General features: G+C 38.5%; 1 protein-coding gene across 1 annotated transcript; it reads right to left on the reverse strand.

Moving 5' to 3' along the window:
* Nucleotides 1-1,369: 1,369 nt before the first annotated feature.
* LOC122073830 (enoyl-CoA hydratase 2, peroxisomal) lies at nt 1,370-23,666 on the reverse strand. Its single transcript, XM_042638487.1, has 11 exons — nt 23,420-23,666; nt 22,538-22,560; nt 22,289-22,394; nt 14,009-14,079; nt 13,727-13,799; nt 12,533-12,572; nt 11,106-11,178; nt 10,882-11,032; nt 2,781-2,851; nt 1,960-2,133; nt 1,370-1,849 (listed from the first exon to the last, which is right to left on the reverse strand). Exons 1-11 carry the CDS (start codon nt 23,474-23,476, stop codon nt 1,762-1,764), a joined length of 927 nt encoding a protein of 308 aa, XP_042494421.1. The 5' UTR covers nt 23,477-23,666; the 3' UTR covers nt 1,370-1,761.
* Nucleotides 23,667-23,820: the final 154 nt, after the last annotated feature.

Genomic DNA, 23,820 nt, shown 5'->3' on the forward strand with positions numbered 1-23,820 from the left:
ATGATCCATTTTTAAATTTACGCTCGATGGTTGGGACTTGCAATGTAATGTGTCAAAAAAAGAGACTTTCTTATGTATAAGAGCAGAAAAAGGGAAAAGGAAAACGACTTTAGTGCATAGTTAATACTTGGGATCTTCTAAAAAAATAATAAAAAATACATAAGATCTACATCATCCCTATGACGTCAAAATGTAATTTTTCACCAACGAGGGAAGACCGATTGTCAACTAGCAAGGGGATGAGTTTGTCGAGGAAAGAGTGAGAGATTCATAAATACAAAAGAACGTGCACAAGAATCTATACACTAGTGTCATGTCAGAAGCCGTGAATCTTGTGACAATCTTTTTCCCTTAAAACGTTTTTTTTGTGGTTCACAAGAGAGGAAAAAGGCTAATTGGTCACGTAATCCACCCATATACATGGGGGCATAAAATTACAACCCAACCCCTTGTAAAACCAAAAATCTCATTTATGTTGCAAGGACTATGCGACCATGCACTGATCTCTTGCATTCAAGACAAATAGGCAACATAGCCCTGCTCCATACTCAAAGAGACAAAATGACCACACCCCCTTTCATGAAAGGCGAAAATGCCTTGTTGATATTTCTGCGCGTACGGTCATATATTCATAGTCCACACTGCTTTTAGGGAACCCTCTCCCATACAAATATTTGCCACGAGCTAATAAATTGACAATTAATTATTAAAGGGACAATATTCTCATTCGACCCAAAAAAATATATATATATCAGGGACAATCTTTTTTTTTTTTTTTTTTTTGTATGAATGGGGACAACCATATTTAATGGTCTGTTTCATTCTTGGTATCCCTCTATTATGGTCAAACAAATATTTCATGATCTAGAATAAATCTCTCTCCCCACGGTTTCAAGTATCGATATTGTATCGGATCAATATTGACTGAAACCAATCCCCAATCCCTGACTGATCCGTATTGTTTAAGGGTAAAAAAAAAAAAAAAAAAAGTAGACCAATACCTACCGATTCGATCTGATCCGGATCAATATCAGATCATACCGATACCATCCCCTAAATCCTTCCTCCCCCTGCCGAGGTAAAATAATTGAACAGGGTAGGTGAATAGAAGTTGAACTTGTGGATATCCTCATTCCATCTTAGGTTAAAGCATCACCCGACCAGATCACCACCCAAGGCCCCAACTGAGAAACTATTTGTAGAAGAACCAACCTTTAGCTTAGATGGTTAGTGGTCCTGAAGTGATCAAGCATAGACACGATCCAACACGCTTCCAATAAACAGTGCTGAAGAAATCAAATCTTAAGAGTGCAGTAGGCAGATATAATAAGAACCAGATTGGACTTTCTGAAAAGTGGAATCATCAAGCTGAACTAATCTATATTGGTTGGATCATTAATATCTGTTATGTTTGCATTTCCACTATATAGGGCAACTTTCATGCCCAGAATAAACGTTCGAAAATCTATCATATGCTCAACTATTACTTAAATCTTGTACATCAGTAATTGCCAAACACAGTGGACTCGGCAAAATCATCAACTCATTATCCACAATTATTTGTAAAAATCATGTCTCATAAATTAATCACTTCTACAAATAGGGCCTGCATTTGCAATTTTTCAAAGTAGTCATGCCAAACAACTTGAGCCAGTGAAGTATCAATTCACCAGTTGGTGTCCTCTGTTACTCATAAAAGAAAGGCTCAAAATGTGCAGTCTTGATTCAGGAGTTTCGGTGTAGTATATGCACGGGTAGAACTCACATTAATGAAGTTATATGGTGGAGACCTACATACCCAGACAGAACTGTCCAGTTTCGCTCTTTTACCTTTGTCTGATATAAGACCCTGCACATTCCAACTCTGACGTTAGTCCTTCAACAATCCAAAAATCCAAAATGGTTCTCAAGTTTAGTAGGTATTAATGCTTATCCAAAGCACAAGACAAAGGGTTCTACCTTGTTCCGTCAAGCCACATTTCTGTGATCAATGTCTCCCCTGGGTAGACATGTAAAAGAAAACGTCCCATTATGCTTTTCACCTTGGTTGGATCTCCATTGCAAATGCATTTGATAATTGCTCTAACTGCAAACCCAAGAGTGCACAATCCATGCAGTATTGGACGAGAAAACCTGCAAACAACCAGTACAAAAACCAGTCTAGATATTTACACTTCTTCCGATGCTTTCATCACATGTTCATATTTATAAGGGATCTACGTTATAAGTTTCTTGGAGGTCTCACAACTCTGAAGAGAAGGGGTAAATGCAAACTAGGACTAGAAAGAGATCTTTCAGAGTCCAGATATTTGTCCGTCATTTCTTATTAGTAAAATAGAGATGAGCTCAAGGAGACAACTAATACATGAATGAGTAAAATCTGTTCTTTATTTCTCACTTGATAATACATGAATGAGTAAAACATTCTCCTGATGAAGATCAATGCATAAAACATGATAAAATCATCCAGTATAGAGCATCGGCATTGTGAACTTCATGAAATATATTTACCCGTTCACCAGACACTCTTTCACTCACTAGTGCACATAACCACATAAAAGGCGGGTTAACAACCAAAAAATGATGGTGTAATGCGAGCGTTTTTTTTTTTCCCCTTCTGTTTATGTCTCTTTATCGGGGCCCTTTGATCTTAAAGGGCCAACCAATTTGTAAGTCACTTGGCCCACTTTTCCAAGACTTTGAACTAAAAAAGGAAGATCTTAAATGGCAACCAATACAACAGTAATAGTAATCACTTCAAAGAAAAATGTTTTACTAACCCAGCAATTTCTGCAATTTTAGGATCTGAATGCAAAGGATTATAGTCACCCGATAGTCTGTATACTAGTGCCTGCATAAAATTATTCAAAATTTTTCAGAATTTTGTCCTTTGTTTTAGCCCCCATATCAATAAACTGGAGATAACATAGAGATTCAATATCAAAAGGGGTGTTGGGTGGGCGTGGGGGTGGGGGTTGGGGTGGGGGTGGGGGTGGGGGAGCCTCTGAGAAAGATGAGGAGATGACCAATTGGTACAATGTTTACCATTTGACAATAAAGGAAAGCTCCAAAAAGCAGCAGAAAAGACATTTTTGAACCCTGAGCAACATATCCTGGGTAATATTAAAGTTTTTTATGACACGTTCATTAGATCTCTGATGATATTTGTATAATACCAACTCAAGTTTACCAAGGCATGAGCTTATCACAGGCACAGAGAGAGATTGTTTCCTTTTGCTTAACCCACAGCAGAAAAAACCAAGCCAAAATTTAGGGTGACCTTTGGGCAGACAGAATTGGAAGAAGGTTTTAGAAAATACAATGAATCAACTCTCTGGTCTAGTGGAGACCTAAGATTCCAAGGTAGCTATGGTGCCTGATTTCTAATAGCTCCTCCAGTACAATTTGGATACTTTTCAACAAGAAGCAGCACTTTTGGAACCTTGTTGGATGACAATAAGAGGCCTAAGGATTTTTTTACTTAGTATATCATGTACACTCCAACAAGGATAAAATTAATAGCTGTTGTCACCTAGGATACAAGAAAATGTAATTACGGAACATAGAACACTTTGAAATTGAGAAAAATAACATGAGCTCAGAACAAACTAACAACATAGGTAACTAGCATCAGAATTTTCCCAATAATAAATCCTATCAATCCTATCTCATATTGCATTTTTTTTTTCTATTCTTGCATTTGAATGATGTATGACTGAACCTAATTCTTTATGACTTCATTAGGTGAATCATATATTTACTCTTCCATTCTTGCCTTGTGCTACAGTACTTCGTGTGGTAACTTGAATGCTGGATTTTTTTTTATCAAACTTGTATGCTGGATAGCTGGTACAATTTAGCTATTTCTGAGATTACTGATATCCATTCCTCGCCACTGTACTAGTCAGGAATCAGAATGCAATCACGCACAATAGTTTCATATTTATGTATTCTGACCACCTAGAAATCCATAGAGACCTTTGCGATTGCAACAATTGGGTGTGAAATAAAACCACCACAGTAACTTTTGTACCAGTGAACATGAATTCTCATTCTAGACATGGAATGAAGATAATAAGGGTTCAACGGTGGAACACAAGGTACAATCATAATCCTCAACAGTGCACACTTGATTAGGTTTCATTTACCAATGATCTGGTTGTAGAAACGCAACCCTAAAATGATGCAGAAGATAATGGAAAAACAAGAACAAGCAATGCACACAGATTTACGAGGTTCGGCAAGATTGCCTACGTCCCCGGTGAGATGAGATCCTGCTTCATTATCAATGGAGAATAGGGTTACAGTGTTCGTCCCTCAAACCTCTCAGTATTGCTTGCATTACAGAGAAAGAAACCCTCGCTACAAATATATAGCGAAAAAACCCAAATCTGAAAAGTACACAATTGCCCTCAAATAAAAAATTCGAGCCGGGGGCTATGCCCCCTTTGCAACCCCCACGGCCTGCTAACCGGTTAGCGGGACCGCCGTCCTGCCTGTCGAGGTGCTGCACCAGTACTCACTGGATTAAACTCTGACGGAATACAAGACATCGTACATCAACAATCTCCACCTTGACTTGAATTCTGTCGAGCCTCCTGTAAAGATAACCTGTAGACGTCTTCATCCCCGAACTCATAAGAGGTACAAACCCGCACCTATTTGGTGCGTCCCTCATCTTCAACAATGAGTACTATTAATCAAGTCCAAACAGGACTCGAACTTCTCTATAGTAACTAGCTTGGTAAACATATCTGCAGGATTGAGATCTGTATAAATTTTTCTCAAGTGAATACTGCCCTCTGACACAAGCTCCCTGATCTTGTGAAATCTCACATCAATATGCTTTGTCCTTGCATGAAACACCTGATTTTTTGCAAGATGTATGGCACTCTAACTGTCACAATGTAACACTGTACCTCCTTGCTCCAACCCAACTCACGAACCAATCTAGCCAACCAGACTCCTTCCTCGGTAGCCTCAACTGCAGCCATGTACTCTGCCTCTGTAGTGGACAATGCAACTGTAGACTGAAGCATCGCCTCCATGATATAGGTCCACCAGCCAATGTAAATACATACCCTGTAGTAGACCTCCTCTTATCTAAATCACCAGCATAGTCGGAATCAACATAACCTACCAATTCTGTGAAACTTCCCTTGCCATTAAACATAACACCTATATCTTTAATCTAGCTCAAATATTTGAAGATCCACTTAATTGCATTTCAATGCTCCTTCCCTGGATTACTCATGTATCTGCTAACAACACCGACTGCATGAGACAAATCCGGCCTGCTACAAACCATAGCATACATGAGACTCCCAACCATAGTTTTTAAAGCGCTGCTAAGGCGTCGCCTTACCAACGCCTTGGTGTTGATGCGGTCTAGAGATGGTAAGGCAGTACTCCGCCTTACGTGAAGTGGCGCCTTATGGGTTTTTTTTTTTTTTAAACATATTTTAAAATTAATTGATGGAGATTCCAAATATAGATTTTTTATTGGTAAGTGTATGATTTTGTTAACACTTGAGATGTATGGGATCAGCTTTACTCCACCAAAAATAACCAAAACAAGCAAAACAAAAACACAATTCACAAATAGTGTTTGGATTTTGTCAAGGGTTTTAAGAAAGGGCTTTGAGAAGGAATCAAAGAACAAAGAAGAACCACTGATCCAGGCAACCATTTTGCTCCGGCAACGGTGAACTTCATTCTTCTTTGACAGGAGTAAAAATATAGTGGATGACCTTAAGGCTTAGGCACTCATTTTGGCATCATAGAGGTAAGTATAATAAATACTAGTATTTTTTATGTCTTCTTTTCTTTATATTTATAATTTGGTTTCATAATTATGTATTTATATTATATGTTAATATGTTATGATGATTCATGATTCATGATTCATGATTGATGAACTTAGTTTATTCACTTTATTGCTTTGTTTTATTGATGAATATCTTACATTGGTATGAATATGAACTTTTAATATTTATTTAACATATGAGTAATAGAATTCAATTAGGATTGGTTTTATAAAAAAAAATTACACAGGAACACTTTAGTCAATAAGGCAACGTTTTATGCCCGCCTTATCGCTAAGGCGCTCCGAAAGACCCTCAAACGCCTCCGTCGCCTTACCGCCTTAAAAACTATGCTCCCAACTACGTTAGCATAGGGGACCTAAGACATATGCTCCAACTCCTCATGTGTTGTAGGGCATTCCCTTTCAGATAACTTGAAGTGGCTGGCTAACGGAGTGCTAACCGACTTAGCCTTTTCCATATTGAAACGCTTTAGCACCTTTTCCATATACCTCTTCTGAGTTACCCAAAGTTTACCTGCATTTCTATCTCTAAGGATTTTCATGCTAAGGATCTTCTTAGCAGCACCAAAATCCTTCATCTCAAATTCAGCACTCAACAAAGACTTCAAAGAGACTATATCACCTTTGTTCTTTGCAGCAATGAGCATATCATCAATATAAAGCATCAACAAAATAATGGAATTATCACTTGACACTTTATAATAAACACAACTATCATACTCACTTCTTGTGTAGCCAATCTTCATCATGTGGGAATCAAAGCGCTTGTACTACTACCTAGGAGATTGCTTAAGACCATAAAGCAACCTCTTAAGTAGACAAACATGATCTTCCTTTCCCTGCACCTTGAAACCTTCAGGCTGCTCCATGTAAATCTGTTCCCCAGGTCACCATGAAGAAATGCAATCTTCACATCAAGTTGTTTAAGCTCCAAATCATACATGGCCACCAAAGCAAGTAATACCCGGATCGAAGTGTGTTTTATCACTGAAGAGAATATTTCATTGTAGTCTATCCCCTCCTTCTATGCATAGCCCTTGGCTACAAGTCTGGCCTGATACCTTTCACGCTCCTCCTTAGATGCTGCCTCTTTCTTACGAAAGACCCATTTACACCCAATGATTTTTCTTTCTTTGGGTTTTTCTATAATCTCCAAAGTCTTATTCTTCTGCAGAGATTCCAATTCCTCCATCATAGTTGCCATCTATTTATCATGTTGTGCATCACTCAAAGCATCATGGTAGGAAGATGGATCACTTGTACCTACAGTGGGGGCATAGGCAACCATGTCCTCAAACCCGTATCTCACAGGTGCTTTGTGAGTACGCTTCCCTTTACCCTTTGCTATAGTATAGGAAACTTCAACCGCTTCCTGTTGTCCTGGTAAGTCACTGGATGACTCATTTTCTCTTGTTGTTTCTGACTCACCTAACTCCACCTGCACAGTAGAACCTTCTTTATTTTCACCAACTGTTTATGAATTGCATTTTGACTTCACCATATGAGACTCATCAAACACAACGTCCCTGCTAACCACAACTTTCTGTGAACTTGAATCCCTTTACTCCTTTCTTAAAACCAAGAAAGATACACTGCTTAGACTTTGAGTCTAACTTGGAACGCTGCTCACTCTCAACATATGCATAGGCTGGACAACCAAATATTTTTAAAATAGAATAATCTACTGGTTTTCCTATCCATACCTCTTCGGGAATTTTACAATCAATCGCCTTTGATGGAGACCTATTGATGAGGAAACATGTTATATTCACTGCTTCTGCCCAAAATCTCTTGCTCAACCCTGCATTCAGCCTCATACTCTAAGCTATTTCTAGAAATGTTCTATTCATCCTTTCAGCTACACCATTTGCTGTAGTGTCTTTGGAACCGTGAAGTGACGTGTAATCCCTTCATCTTTACACAATTCTAGAAACGGCTTGTATGTGTGCTCCCCTCCATTATCTGTTCTCAAGTACTTAATTTTCTTTCTTGTCTTCCTTTCTACCTCAGCCTTCCATTCCTAAAATTTAATGAACACCTCACTTTTATGCTTCATGAAGTAGATCCAGACTTCCTTGAGTAATCATCAACAAAGGTCACGAAGTATTTTGCCTCACCTTTAGATTTTGTTGTTGAAGGACCCCATACATCGCTGTGTACATAATCAAGCACCCTTTTACTCTTATGTTTTACAGTTTTGAAACTAACCTTGCACTGTTTTCCGAACACATAATACTTGTGGAAGTTCAGTTTACAAGTTTTCACACCCTTCAACAGTTTTCTTTTATGAAACTCCATCAATCCTCTTTCTCCCATATGCCCTAACAGCATATGCCACAGATATGTATCATCTGTATAAAATCCTGCATCTGTAGTCACAGATGCTCCACCTGTAACAGTGCTCCCTATAAGTCTGTATAGGTTTCCTATTAGTTGTCCCTTCATGACAACCATAACACCCTTAATAACTTGAGAACTCCACCTTCTGCTATGTACTTGCAGCCATTTGAGTCAAGTGCCCTCAAAGATACTAAGTTTTTCCTTAATTCTGGTACATGTCTCACATCTTCTAAAGTTATTACTATCCCATCAAACATCTTGATTTTGATAGTGCCTATTCCAATGGTCTTGCATACAACATCATTCCCCATTAGGACAGACCCACCATTATATGGTTGATAGGTATCAAACTAATCTTTATGTGAACACATGTGATATGAACATCCAGAATCTAAAATCCAAGAATCAGAAGATTGATTCTTACCTGATGATATAGAGAGTACATCTCCATCATCTCCATCTGAACTGTCAGCCACGCTAGCTTCCTCAGATGCCTTATCTACACCTTTCTTCTTCAAGTCCGCCTTCCTCTTCAAGCACTTTCTCTTCCGATGACCTTCCTTATTGTGTAACAAGAGACCTGTCTTTGCCCCTTTTGATTTCGATCGACTCTTCCCAGATCCCTTCTAATTTGATCTCCCTCTTTCCTACCCCTTGTCACCTCTAAAAAGACCTTCTCCTAGAGATTTCGTACTATTGGCCTTCTTCCTTGTATTATTGGACATGAGCGCAGCCGCGACTTCATCCATCTCAAGGGTCTCCTTCCCTTACAAGAGAGTCGTTACCAGGTGATTATATGATTCTGGGAGTGATGAAAACAATAGTAATGCCTTATCTTCATCCTCGATCTTAACCTCCAGGTCTGCAAGTTTACTTACGATCTGATTGAACATGTTAAGATACTCTAATAGATCTGTACCTTCCTCCATCTGTAAAGAATACAATTGTTTTTTCACGAACTTGTTCGTTAAGGACTTCGTCATGTAGATGCTTTTAAGTTTCACCCATAACTGCGGTGCAGATTTGATACCCACAACATACTGTAGGGCATCATCAAAAAGATTCAATCGAATAGTACTTACCGCCTTTTCCTCCATCTCCTCCCAATCTTCGTCAGTAATTTTTACAGGTTTCTTCGACTTCCCCAACAACATTTTCTCCAAACCCTGTTGTATCAGAAGATCCTTAATCCTTTGACGCCAGAGAGTGAAATTGTTCTTCCCATTGAACCGCTCGATATCATACTTGACATTCGATCCTTTCCTTGCCATAGTGATAGTAAACCCTAGAAAACGGAAACCTAGAGCTCTGATACCAATTTGTAGAAACGCAACCTTAAAAAGATGCAGAAGATAATGGAAAAACAAGAACAAGCAATGCATACGATTTACGAGGTTCAGCAAGATTGCCTATGTCCCCGATGAGATGAGATCCTACTTCACTATCAATAGAGAATATGGTTACAATGTTCATCCCTCACACCTCTCAGTATTGCTTGCATTACAGAGAAAGAAACCCTTGCTATAAATATATAGCGGGACCGCCGTCCTGCCTGTCGAGGTGCTGCACCAGTACACCCTGGATTAAACTCTGACGGAATACAAGACATCGTACACCAACATTGGGGTCACAACCAAGAGTAACAAGTAGCAAATTTCAACATGTAAAACAATACAGTTGTGACCTTCAAGAAGCATAAATCAAGATATACAATATGGTATAAGTTCTGCATTAGTGAGGACTGAGGACTGAGGAGTGAGGTACGCAATGTGAGTACAAACAATAGACCAAAACCAAACTGGATTTTCTGAGGAGTGCCTACATGAAAATCATAATGACAGATTATGACATTGGCAAAAGTTAGTAGTTTGCCTTCCGAAATTAGATTTGAAGGAAGAAGGATTTCCAACTGTTACTTATTTGAATAAGATCAAGTAGTAATGATAGCCTCCATTTGGTTGCAAGGGGAATAAACGGAAGGGTAGTGAAATCAAATCAAAATTAAAATTAAAATTTTAGTAATCATTATTTAACATGACTGTGTAACTAACTCCAAACCTATCTAAATCTGGTTATTAAATTTTACTACATTCTACAACCAAAATCCTTGGTTTAAGAAAGACAACGTAGATTCCCATTTGAAAAATATGATTATCATATTTAGTGACAATTAAAGATAGTTACTCGATCATGATTACAGGAGTTCCCATTTTCCTTTTAAAATTGATTTTCCTTCCCTTCACTTGCAACCTGACGAAGACAGAGGGAAACTTATGCAATATTCTTGGGAGCTGGAATTGGCAGTGAGGGTGAGCTAGTAGATGGTATGATGTTAGAGATTAAGCATCCTATGCACTGGAAAGATATTATCTGGGGTAACTGAACCAACAGTTTATTTTGTTCCAAATCTCTGAGGTAGGCATGTAAGCAAAGCTGGCCCTATACTAGTTGAGTCACTAAACGTGAGCAGTACTTCCATCAAATATTTTTTAGAAATTTGAAAAAAGAAACAAAATAGCTGCAGTCATTATATTCTGCATATGATATGAAGATCAATGACAAAATGTGATCCACATCAATTTACTTTCAACAACTTTGACTCTTTCATACCAATTATATTTGCAAACCTATAGATATATATGGAGCACCACAAAGCAGATTTTAAAATAATTTCTCTGTAGCATGCATTAAGATTTAAGACAGATGGTACATGCCTGAGACTCTTGAGTACCATCCTCATATACTGCAAAAGGTTGACTCTTTGGAATTTTAACAGGTGAAATCTGATTGGCTGGATACTTTGAGCATGAATATGGAGCTGATGGATTTGAGAAGCCGCCAGCACCCCGCAAGTAGATGGTCATCCTGCATAGTTATTTTCTGACTAAATCAACTTGATGATTGCCAATCTAAAGGACTAAGTAAAGATAGTACTCACCGGTTCATGCAAAGTGGTTCACCAGACTCCTTGTCATAACTTGCTGTGTCCAATTCAACTACAGTTGCTTTTCCTGGAAAGTCAGAGATCACCACTCACATAAAAACTCTGGCTGTAGTTATCAGGGTTATAAATGTTATCACTCATAGACAATTTTAAATTACCAGTGCTATTTCCCCTCTCCCCCCCCCCCCAAACAATTCATGCAACATTCTGACAACTTCATGAAAAAAAAAATAACATTTAATATATGTAACGTCTTCCATATCCTGCCCCGGGCATATGCAAGAATTCTAAATTGAAAACTTGGACACCACTTCTCCTTAATGGACATAAATTGGCTGGAAAGTTATCAATATATATTCTACGCAAGGTGGATAGATCCAGTGAAAACAACTTACCTTACTCATGTGTGACAACTGATCTAAAACCAACCGTGTATATTATATGGCTTCCACTGCAGGACCTAGAACTGTTCATCTTCGAAACTTGTAATTCATCAACCTTCAGAGTGAGTACCTAAAGACGCAGAACATTATAGATTGATTTATTTGGGTCAAAGAGAAGGTCCTTTCTCGGGTGACTGGTGCAGTTCCAGCTGTAAGTGAAGGTTAGGTGTACTGATTGCTTTCTTTAGGGAAAGCAAAGCGTCAAACTGAAACTATGCCGGTGATTAAGCTTCTTTTGGGCCTTCAACAATTTCAATGCTTCACGATGGGAAAACAAAAGGAAGTATCTTTGAATGAGAAAATGGCGCTTGCACGATCAAATAAAACTCGACGTCATGGAATCCCAATGACAATAACTAGTATCGATTGATGGGGGCATTTCCTCGTTCTTTGACTGACGTAGCAGGCTCTGCGGCCTGGCTTCTAATGAAAGAACCTATTATTGTAACTGATCATACAGTGTGGTTGTCCACCACTCCATGCACAGTTCCATGATTCTGTTTTGAGTTCTAACTTGATTGGTCCACTTGCATTTCTATGTGCTTAAGTTTACTCGTATATTTGAACTTCTTTTCTTATTTCATATTGACAACAAAATATGCTAGGAAGAGGGAAACCAGAAGACTAAGAACTAGCCACACAGACCACATCTGCCCCACCATTCCCAAAACCTAAACCTAGCAACAATCCAGAAAATTGTTGAGAGCCTGTGATGCTTCTTCAGAGATCTCTTCAAGTTTTTTAGTGCTGCCAAGCAAATCTACGTAAATAAATACCCTTCTGATCCATCCCATTTCAACTCTACCATATATTCTTGAGTAATGTTGACCTGTAGGACAGCTAGATTCATTCCTATTATCCACTACATAAGCTTGGGCATTCTTATGAAAATGCAGAAGGGAAAAATCAACGAATATTAACTCTTTACCTCCAGCAACACAGAGAGAGAGAGAGAGAGAGAGAGAGAGAGAGACAAACCTTTATCATGCAATCCAGAAACTGCAATTTTATTTTGCATCTGAATAAACAACATAAAGGCATAAAGTTATACTATAGCTAATAAAAACAGATGATGAGAAGGGCAATGAGACAATGAATAAAGAAAGAAAAGTGCGGATCCTATCAAATTTCACAACTCGACAACCAAGCTAATATTTAAATATCAACTTGATACAACTAAATAGGCTGACTTTCTGTTTTTTCAGCTTGAATAGAAAGGAATTAGAACAATAATTCCCATCTAGCAAGTACCCCCTCTCTCTTGGTGACGTAAAGTGAAGATTTTATTTATAAGAAAGAAAAAGAGGAAAGCTGTTCAGAGCTAAAGGAAACAGCCAAAACAGCCATACAAAAGGCAAAGAAAGTCAACATAAGGAAAGCTGTTTAGGGCTGAAGGAGGCAGCCAATACAGCCATACAAAAGGCGAAGAAATTTGACAACCAATGCAAGTAAGGTATCCACTGATTTCTAATTTTTGTAGAATGGAATATAAAAATGATTACTGCATCAGGTCAAACACATGTGATAGGTCAAACGAGAAAGTAAAAAAAAAATTATAATAAGCTAGACAAATCACCATAAGCTTGATGATGAAATGAAACAGTGATCATTGCAATAATTATAATTTTTATCATAAAAAAGCATATGGTTTCTATCTGAATTCTATTTGGAATGATATTTGTCCATGCAAAACTACATGTGTACAATAAGTTTCATTACTTTTTAGATTCTCAAAGCAATAAGATATGCAACTCTTTAGGGCTTTTCTTCTTCTCCATCTTTTTTTTATTTTTTATTTTATTTTTTTCCTCCCCTGCAGGGAATAGGTTCACACAAATAACAAGGTTCCGCATCATAACTATACATATGTACCATCTTGTTAGATCTTCAAAGTTTACATCAATATCCAATGCCAACATAAATCAGTGCATAAGTAGCAGAACTTCCACCAAGATTTTCTACCCAGTCAGTCCGAGTAGAGTCCACTTCAAGTGTAGGTGTCTGAGTCTCTGGGAGACTCCAACTCTTTCTGTTCAAATAACTAAAATGGGATTCATACTCCCCAAACCCAAGCAATGAAGAAGCGATTGTGAATGCTGAAGTGCACAATCAAATAACTGGTAATAGCACATCCTACAACTACTATTCAGATCCTTGGGTCAGAAGTCTTACACAGCCACTTGCAGGTAATGGCTTGTAGATTTCTATGTATTGCTGACCATGCAGTAGAAGACGCGGATCAAATCTGGTATCAGGAAAAACCATTAGTTTTTACTTAACAATCTAAGATAAAGTGGCTTATACCACAAATTTTCTGGAAATTTGCATGGAAGACATGGGTGGCATAGAGATTGTGGGAAAAAAAAAATGATAGATGACATGATATCACGAAATAGGTAAATAAAAACACCAAAGTGACATCCTTGTTGTTCATTGAACGTAGTTTAGACTTACTGCAGCCCCGGTAGGTCTAGGATGCTTCCTGCAGCTCCATGACTAAATAGAGCAGCAAAAGTTGGCAAGACCTGCAAATTAGTAGTCAATTCATTAAAAAAAAAAATGGAGAAGAAGAAGAGGAAAATGAGTTTATGCAAGAGCAGCTTGTGTTAGCGAAATGTAGGATGCCTTGCTGAAAAGCATAGCAATTTGAGTAAGTTTAGAAAAACAAGAATATAAGACAATTCTAGACTTAAATTGAGACAAAGGAAGTAAGCAGGCAAATTCAGTCAATGTTCCTCCATTGCCAGTCACAAGCCTGGATAAAGAATGGGGTTATATCAAGTGGATGGCTGCCACAAACCTTCTAGCTAAACCATCTAAACCTCCCTTCACAGGATTTATGGAACCAATAAGGGACCTCAGAATAACATTCCATAACATAAGATAGTGCTAACGACTGCATAGTTTTACACAGTATAAATAACAAGGTTGCAAAATGTTCTATGAAAACAACCTGCACAGAATCCACGAAGATAGGAAGTAAGAACAGGATAAACTTGCTACCATCAACCAAATTTGGATGGAGCGTAACTGGCAGAAATGGACATCCAACTCTCACATGGCTAGTCAGATTTGGGATTCCATATCCTTTGATATAAAAGCTAAAACTGCTCGAGTGACCAAAACCTGTATTGCCTCCTTAAGGAAAAGTCAGCTTGTTGTATTTTGGGGTCTCTCCCCTGCTTTGCTTGGGGCTCCCTCCCTTTCATGAGGGTGGATCCTTAGTCCCTTCCTCTCCCCCCCCCCCTTCTATTAGGGGTTTGTTTGTATTTTCTTCTCCTTCGGTAATGAATTATTTTACTCACCCAAAAAAAGAACCGAATAAGCCTTATGGAGTCAAATACTTCATTTTTTTTGACATTCCAAGTGAGTAAACTATGTAACTGATAAATAAACCTCTTTCATTCACATCAGAGAGGGAGAAAAGTGGACAAAACTCCTGTCAAGGGAATTGATGTGGGTTGATATGTTCTTGGGTCTCCTCACCTTGTAAGTTGGTTTATGGGGTTGAGTTCTTCCAGGCCCGTATCAGTGGTATCTAAGCCAATGAATTGCCCACCTATGGAGCAGAATCTTAACAAGATTTATGATATTCAAACGAGGAATTTGGCCTTATTGGATTAAATTCTGAAGAAAAAAAAATATTAGCATTGTCCGAGAAATTTGACCCCACAATTGTAGCGGTGCACCCAAAGCTTCTAACAAGGAAGGGGAAGGAGAAGAAGAAAAAGGAAAATATGATGAAAAGGAAGAAAAAGAAGAGGAAAGTGCTATTCACCACTTTCTTCATGGAGATGCCCATCTCTACAACTAGATGTGCATGCCATGAGATGACTGTTATTATTGGGATTTTTCCTATTAAGGTATGGGATCCTGGTGAACCTTTATTTCCCTTAATTTCATTGTCCTTGAGGACAAGGACAATTCCATGGGGATGGAATGTTATGTGCCATCCCATGATGCATGGGTTGCCACATAGAGAAGGGTGTGGGTTTATCTCTGTGTAGTAGTTATTTTTATTTTATGTAATAAGTGGATGTGGGCGTGGTTAAGTGGTACATTTGTAATGGGAGAGTTATCCATAGTAGTTATGTTATAGTGGGAAAGTGGAAAGTGAGGGTTGTATCAGTTAAAGCTACTATGTACTCTTTTATATATTAGTTGTTAACAACATAATAGATAGACTTGGAAAAATAGTTTCCCACAATTTCTTTATTTGAGATATAGGTAATGGCTCCTCCGCAAAGCCAAGAGGTGGGCCACCTCTTAATTAGCCAAAACTCCTCATTTTCCCTATTTTCTCTCTCTTATTTTCTCTACCTCTCTCTATTGTACGTATCAGTGGTATCAGTGCAGCCAATCCTTGGCCTAACCCGAGCATGAAATGAGCGACTTGGTGCTAGAGTGGAAGCCTCTAAGAAAGGGCTACCTACCGCTGGGCAGAAACCTGGAGCAAAGTGAGAGCCGCTTAGGAAGGGGTACCTGATCCGGAGTGGGCCGTTGTGGACGATGGGTTTGAAAGCATGGTGGTATGTTACGGTTCCATATTAGCAATATGGGGGGCTAACCCCACATCAGTTCCCTTTGGAAACTGATGTGAGTTGATATGGACTTGGGTCCTCTCATCTTGCAATCCAATTTAAGGGGTTGAGTTATTCTAGGACCGTATCAGAGTAGAAAACACAGAAATATTGGGAACAAAAGCAACAACATTTCAAAAGATTTTCGAGATTAAGACTACAAACTTGCGGTCTCTGCTATCCAAGAAGAAATAAGGGTTTCATGGCTTTACCATATAGATTGATGGACAACCTGCACCTTTACCAAAGCTAGCACATCGATTCCCATATTATGGTAACAACTATGACAAAGCTACTGACGTTCAAACATGCTAACAGTTTAACAATATATTGGGCATGTAAAAAGCTTGAATTGTTAAGCGCAACATAAATGTATACATCAACACCCCCGGCACATGCAAATTGTATACACACGGCCTTGCACGTGACACGCGCTCATACAAGATCACTCATCACGTGGCACCGAGGGAGAAAAGTGTTGGGATACCCCGTTGCACTTCTTAGGAGTCAAACACTTGACCTCCCTGCTCTAATACCATATGCGTTACAGCTCAGCCTAAATGCTCAGACGATTAAGTAAGGGTAACGTAAATGTATATGTCAACAAACACGCCCAGGTCTCCCTCCCTCCCTCCACCATCCCGCATGCTTGGGTTTGTTGTTAGAGGGTCAATGGAGGACTTTACAGAGGATCCGACTAGCTCGTGCTATCTTCAAACCATTATCTGCAATCAAATAAATCAACTACAAGTCATATCAACTGCAAGTCATATCAACTGCAGGAAGTCTGTTTTCATCATATTCTATCCAAGATTGAGAGCTTGATGATGCAATTGCACGATGGACTTAGAAAAAAAAAATCTTTGATTTGATTTTCTTTTGTTTTAGAAACAATTTCCTTCGAATTTAGCTAGCTTCTAATTTTAGAATAGTTTCCTTTTCAGTAGTTGCCATTAATTGTTTGATTTTTCCTTTATAATGAATATGTAAACGATGGAGAATTTTTTTTTTTTTTTTTTTTTTTACTTGATGAATAGAAATTTGGTTGAAATTTTTTTTGGTTTTGAAACCATGGCCGCCTTTTTTCTCCCTCTCTGAAATCTGTTAATCTGTTCTTTTTCCCTTCTCCTATTTCCTCTCTATTATTTTCTGGTTTTTTTCCTTACCCTGTTCTGCACGACAGTTGCAGCCCTAGTTTAGAGGATCGATCTCCTTCTCCTTTAAGCTATTTGGGCTGAGTCTTTAGTAAAGAGTTTCCTACCAGTAGGCGACACAAACCCAAGAGAAGCCCTTCCAAAACTTGGTTTTTGTGGTGATAAATCAAACCCAGACCGAGATCTGAGTTTTTTCATTGTCAGATCCAGTTGCAGACTCAAACACATCAGATATGGGCCATCGAGTTTCAGGCCAAACTGAGGCCTATTAAAGAAGTTCTCTCAATCTGAGGTCGTCCCAATGTCCGCTGGTTCTGTACGTTGCTGAAGGTTGAAGACAACCTTCAAAAAGTGAGATTTTCCCCTTTTAAATTGGCTGTTTCCAATACTGCCCCTCTTCTTCCATTATCTTCTATAGCCCCTATCTTTATTTCTAATTCCAGAGTACCCCTCCCTCATCACATGTTATTCCTTGTTTGCCATTTACTAGCTTGGTGACTTATAATTACAATTATGCCACTCTTTATTAGAAACACCAAATTAACTCTAGAACTGAGTTTTCTTTGGGATTAATTTCAGATCTGTCTTGATTCAGCTATTTCACTCAAAAGAGGGTTTTTAAGTTGTCCCTTAAATTACATTACTGCCATTGATTTGTTTAAATTGAATTATTTGTTAATTGTGGGCCCATAAGCGATCCAATTTCAATCTCTTGGAACCTGGATCCGCATCAAGTGGTATCAAAGCGAATTTCCTGCACTTCTCTAACCATGACAGGTAACGTTACCAATGCTGAGTTGAACAAATTGTATCGTGAGGTACTTGAAAACCAATAGAAAACTAATGCTAGGATTGAGAAAAATGGGGCCAAATATGACAAGTTCATAGACGACATTCAAGGTGCCCTCGCTAAGATTCTTGCCTTTATGCAAAATTCTGAAATACGAGTCGATGAAGGACCATCTACAGTACCTCCTCAATTTAATGCCCTACGGATTGAAGATACACTTCACCAAGTGCAACGTGATCCAGTTGTTCCCCAAGGTATTACCGGGCAATTTTCTGACAAAGATTATGGCATCAAAGTTGAGGTTCCAGAGTTCAGTGGTGAAAAGAGACCTGAGGAATTTCTTGACTGGCTTACCAAAGTTGAGAGGATTTTTGCATATAAGTCTCTTCCAGACGTGAAGAAGTGTGAACTCATCCTCACCAAGTTTATGGGGTATGCATGTTCATGGTGGGATGATATACTACATGCAAGGTTTATCAAAAGACTTGGACCCATTACCAATTGGGAGGTCATGAAGCAGATCCTGACTGAAAAATTTGTTCCTCTTAATTATGAAAAGGTAATATTCCATAAATTTCTTAACTTGCAACAAGGTAACAAGGATGTGGATTCCTACACCCTTGAGTTCCACAAGTTGTCTTCAAGGTGTTGGCTTCAGGAAACAAACCAGCAACGGGTGATGCGATATATCAGTGGGTTAAGTACTGAGATTCGACTTGAGTTGGCTAACCCTGATTTCAGGTCTATTGATGTGGCAACGGCTCATGCCAAGACAGCTAAAGAGAAGTCCATTTATTGGAAGGGTATGCTCAAGACTTCTTCAGTTTATAGACCTCCACCACATATGGAGGAAAAGACTGAAGCTCGCAGAGTTGAAGAGAAAAGGTCAGAGTTCAACAAGGATAGCGTTAGGGTAAAGAAAATCATATGCCATAGTTGTGGCGAGAAGGGTCACTATTCTAACAAGTGTCCCAACAGGACTCGTTCTATGAACTTAGCAGAGAAGCAGCCGACAGAGAAAAGTGAAGATGAATCTCATTTATATCCTTATCCCCTCGAAGACGATGATATTGTCAATGATGAAGATGAGGATGTAGAAGCTCATTCAGCTAGCTTTTCATCCTTTTCGAATAGACTAGTTGATAAAGCTCTTCTCTTCAGACAGAAGGGTACTCTCCTGCACGGCTCCGACCCTACTGATGTTCATGCAGTTGTTGATACTGGGGCATAAGCAAATTTTATATCTGCTGAATTTGTTCGAGCACACAACCTTCCATAGAAGCAGCTTTTTAAGAAGATTCACGTGCGAGGTTTTGGACTTACAGCTTGAGAAGAGGCCACTGCAGTTGTTCGAGTACACTTACAGTTTGGGCCGTTACAGTACCATGTCACCTGTTTGGTCACCCCATTGGCGCACTACGACATTCTTTTAGGGGACCTTGGCAGCGACATGCAGGCATTCTCTACGATGGCGCACGAAACACCATCAAGGTGAAGCAAGGAGGTCGTATGTACTTAATGAGGCCACATGCATTATCAAACATGCCACGTCGCCGACTGACTCCTACTCCAGTGACATGTCAGCCTACTCTCCCTCCTCTTGGTGTTATGGCCCCTTCTGTTTCGAGATATATGCCACCTCATTGGCAAGCAATTCACAAGGTAATCTTGGGAGCATGACCTAACTTGATGGAGTCAAGTTCTTTTAAGACCGGGAGAGCTAATGCAATTACACGATGGACTTAGAAAAAAAAATATCTTTGATTTGATTTTCTTTTGTTTTAGAAACAATTTCCTTCGAATTTAGCTAGTTTCTAATTTTAGAATAGTTTCCTTTTCAGTAGTTGCCATTAATTGTTTGATTTTTCCTTTATAATGGATATGTAGACGATGGAGTTTTTTTTTTTTTTTTACTTGATGAATAGAAATTTGGTTGAAAATTTTTTTGGTTTTGAAACCACGGCTGCCGACCCCTTTTTTCTCCCTCTCTGAAATCTGTTAATCTCTTCTTTTTCCCTTCTCCTATTTCCTCTCTATTATTTTCTGGTTTTTTTCCTTACCCTGTTCTGCACAACAGTTGCAGCCCTAGTTTAGAGGATCGATCTCCTTCTCCTTTAAGCTATTTTGGGCTGAGTCTTTGGTAAAGAGTTCCCTACCAGTAGGCGACACAAACCCAAGGGAAGCTCATCCAAAACTTAATTTTTGTGGTGATAAATCAAACTCAGACCGAGATCTGAGTTTTTCCATTGTCAGATCCAGTTGCAGACTCAAACACATCAGATCTGGGCCATCGAGATTTTCTGGTGCTGGATTTATGGAAGACCTGATGCTGCGACCCTTCGCTGGAAGTTTTAGGCCAAACTGAGGCCTACTGAAGAAGCTCTCTCAATCTGAGGTCGTCCTAATGTCCGCTGGTTCTGTACGTTACTGAAGGTTGAAGACAACCTTCAAAAAGTGAGATTTTTCCCTTTTAAATTGGCTGTTTCCAATACTGCCTCTTTCTTCTTCCATTATCTTCTATAGCCCCTATCTTTATTTCTAATTCCAAAATGCCCCTCCCTCATCACATGTTATTCCTTGTTTGCCATTTACTAGCTTGGTGACTTATAATTACAATTCTACCACTCTTTATTAGAAACACCAAATTAATTCCAGAACTGAGTTTTCTTTGGGATTAATTCCAGATCTGTCCTCATTCAGGTATTACTGCCACTGGTTTATTTAAATTGAATTATTTGTTAATTGTGGGCCCATAAGTGATCCGATTTCAATCTCTTAGAATCCGGATCCGCATCACTTGAACAGCCAAGCTATAAGAAATATTCATTACTTTTTCATAGGCAAAGATCAAAAGATATAGTTGATGCAGATACGGCTGCCCTTTCTTGGTTGGACCAGCAATCCAACATGACCGGCTTTGGAAGCCAAGAGCCAAGAAGAACCGGTCCAGCCCAGGGTTTTGGTCCAACAAGGGTTGGAAATAAAATTAGTAGTTTATTTAGTATTTTATTTCATGCTTTTATTTTCCAGACTTGAACGTAGGAGTAGGATTTACTTCCTTGCTTTGGTTTCCTTTTTATAGTTGTTTCCTAGTTTAGGATAGTTTCCATATCAGTTAAGTTTCTAATTTCATGTTCCTATTTTCCTATATATTGGTTGTAATCCATTGAAGATTTAGAGAGAGTGATTTTGATTATTGAATGAATGTGTTGAGTGTGATTCTCCTTTTCCCCCTCTCTACTCTGATTTCCCCTCCCTTCCCTAAGGGTTCTCCATCAATAGTTCATGAAGCTCTTCGTATTTTTTCTACCTTCTATAAGTTTTCTGTGAAGCAAATCTCAGGATCAGTAGAGTTAAAACTGCTTCCTTGCATGTTTTATTGAATTATTTGATTACCACCACTACTTTTTTTTTTGGGGGGGGGGGGGGGGGGAGAGAAGAATAAGTCAAAAGATTTCATTAATAAGAAAGAGAACTCTTATTGCATTTGCCAAAAAATGGTATAATGAAATCTCCATTGTTAATTTTAGCAATGCAATAGATCACAATAATGAAAAGACAGGCATGCATAGCAAATCAAAAATTTAAATGATGCCACCAATCAAACATATAAGCAATAGGAAATAGGAAATAGAGAATAAAAGTGCCCACTTTGGACATCAAACTAGAGTGAACCTTTTTTTTATTATTCTAGCACAAAAAAACTCTTAGACATTTCCAAATGCCATAATGAAATTCTCTTAGCTAATCAACTGAAATCAACACAACTAAGCCTTGTAAGTATATGGCTTATTTGTTGTCAACCTAAAATCATTCAATTCTCTCAGCCAAGCGTGTCCATGAATAGATCATAATAACTAAACGATGATATAAAGTGTAAATAAATATGAAATTTAATGGACGCTAGCAATCAACTTTTGTGAAAATTAAAAAGTGAAAATAAAAATGTCCACCGCAGACTGCATATGAGAGTTGAAATCCTAGAATTACCCATATACAACATTTGTTGGAATCTGGACGTAGGTACTCTATACCATATGACATAATTTTACAACAGGCTTCAGTGCAGGTTTGTACTACTAATCTGGTTTCTTACCATTTTATCAAATGCATCAATAAAGCTTGCCATGTAATAAGGTTGGATATGTCAAATATATATGCACAGAATGGGATAATTTCATGGGGAGTAATTACATAAAATTCACGATACCTGGATGAATGGCTGCCCGTCCTTGTGGTAGACATATTTCAGCTCTTTCTCATCCAAGGCATCCCCTACACATGCACCGATACCAAGAGCATATAGTGCTACATCTCTGTACACAAAGGATAAATCATTAACATATAATAGGCTCATAATGAGATCCCCAAGGAATAAAAACTGGAGAAGGATGCATAAAGCTCATTGCAAGAAAATAATTCCCAAGAATAATAAATGTATCAGCTGAGCTTGTTCTACCTTTCAGTATAGGTGAATGTTGTCTGCAGAGCACGAGTGCACATCCATTCATGCAACAAAAGGGAAAACCAATAATCATAAAAAAGAATTGAAGAAACTAAAGACAAAGAAACTCCACGTAATTTATTTAATCTAACAAGAAGGACCAACTTCCAATTATTTTTAAATGTAGAGAAAAAATTAGTACAGAACAGGAATATTAACTTTTCTAAATCAATGACCCAATCATTTCTATATGATAATGGCAAAACGAGATACTAAGCCAATGTTATAAGAATGATAATTTTTCTTGTGGTTTTCATGACTACTCTCTTGCAGATGAGCTGAAATGAATATGCCATTCAAGAATTTCATATGATGCAGTGAACCTAAATTTGCCCTTCAAGCTTAATGATGTAATATTTCCGCTCAACCCCATTACCCTCTTAAAAAAGATATTTATTTCATTTTACAAAAAAAATGGGTCGGTACCAAAAAATTCCTTTGGCCACCACAAGGAATCCTACCACCAAATAACTCTAAAGGAAAACGATCAGTCATCTTGATTGATAATTCTTTGATGACATATCAATATCATATCACAATGTCGTAGATTCTCGGACTGAACTTCAACTTGATAAGTTCCATACGACTGATCATCAAACTTGATTAAAAAAGGCTAACAGGAGATAGAAAACACAATCCACTGGGTTCTGCGTCCTTCTACAAAGTTGAACCTAGAGCCGTCAGATGACGCCAACTCTTATGCTTACCAGTTAGCAGAGTGAATTGCTCGTTTATCATTTGTTTTATTTATCCGTAAAAGCTTCGAATTGGATCAATATTAGCCAAATCGACAAAAGTGAACCATACGGATGAGCAATTCGAAACGTAAATGCTAACCTCGGGGAATTTGTGAGATATGGCCCGCTCAGGATCGAAACTTGAACGCCCCGCCATTAAAAGCCTCTGAATATATTTACGACTTTCTTAAGTTCTGCGAAATCTGCGCATCAAAGAACTCACAACAATACTCTCTGAAAGGCAGAAGTAGATCTAGAAAAGTGGAATTGAAGGATAAGTAAATAAGAGATTAAAGCTCGTCAACTGATAGCTTCAAATCCCAGGCCCTAGAGACGAATGGGGACAAAAAACGGAGAAGGGTCGCAGAAAAGAATTGTTTAACTACCCAATTGAAGAAAGCCACAAGTTGACAGTAATGCCCCTATTATCGCGACAATTGTTTACTACGTCTACGTGGTCATCCCGCTGATGCTTTTCTCCCGTGTCATGGAGTGACATGA

This window comes from Macadamia integrifolia, chromosome 3 (assembly GCF_013358625.1).
Source record: "Macadamia integrifolia cultivar HAES 741 chromosome 3, SCU_Mint_v3, whole genome shotgun sequence".
NCBI classification, from domain to species: domain Eukaryota; kingdom Viridiplantae; phylum Streptophyta; class Magnoliopsida; order Proteales; family Proteaceae; genus Macadamia; species Macadamia integrifolia.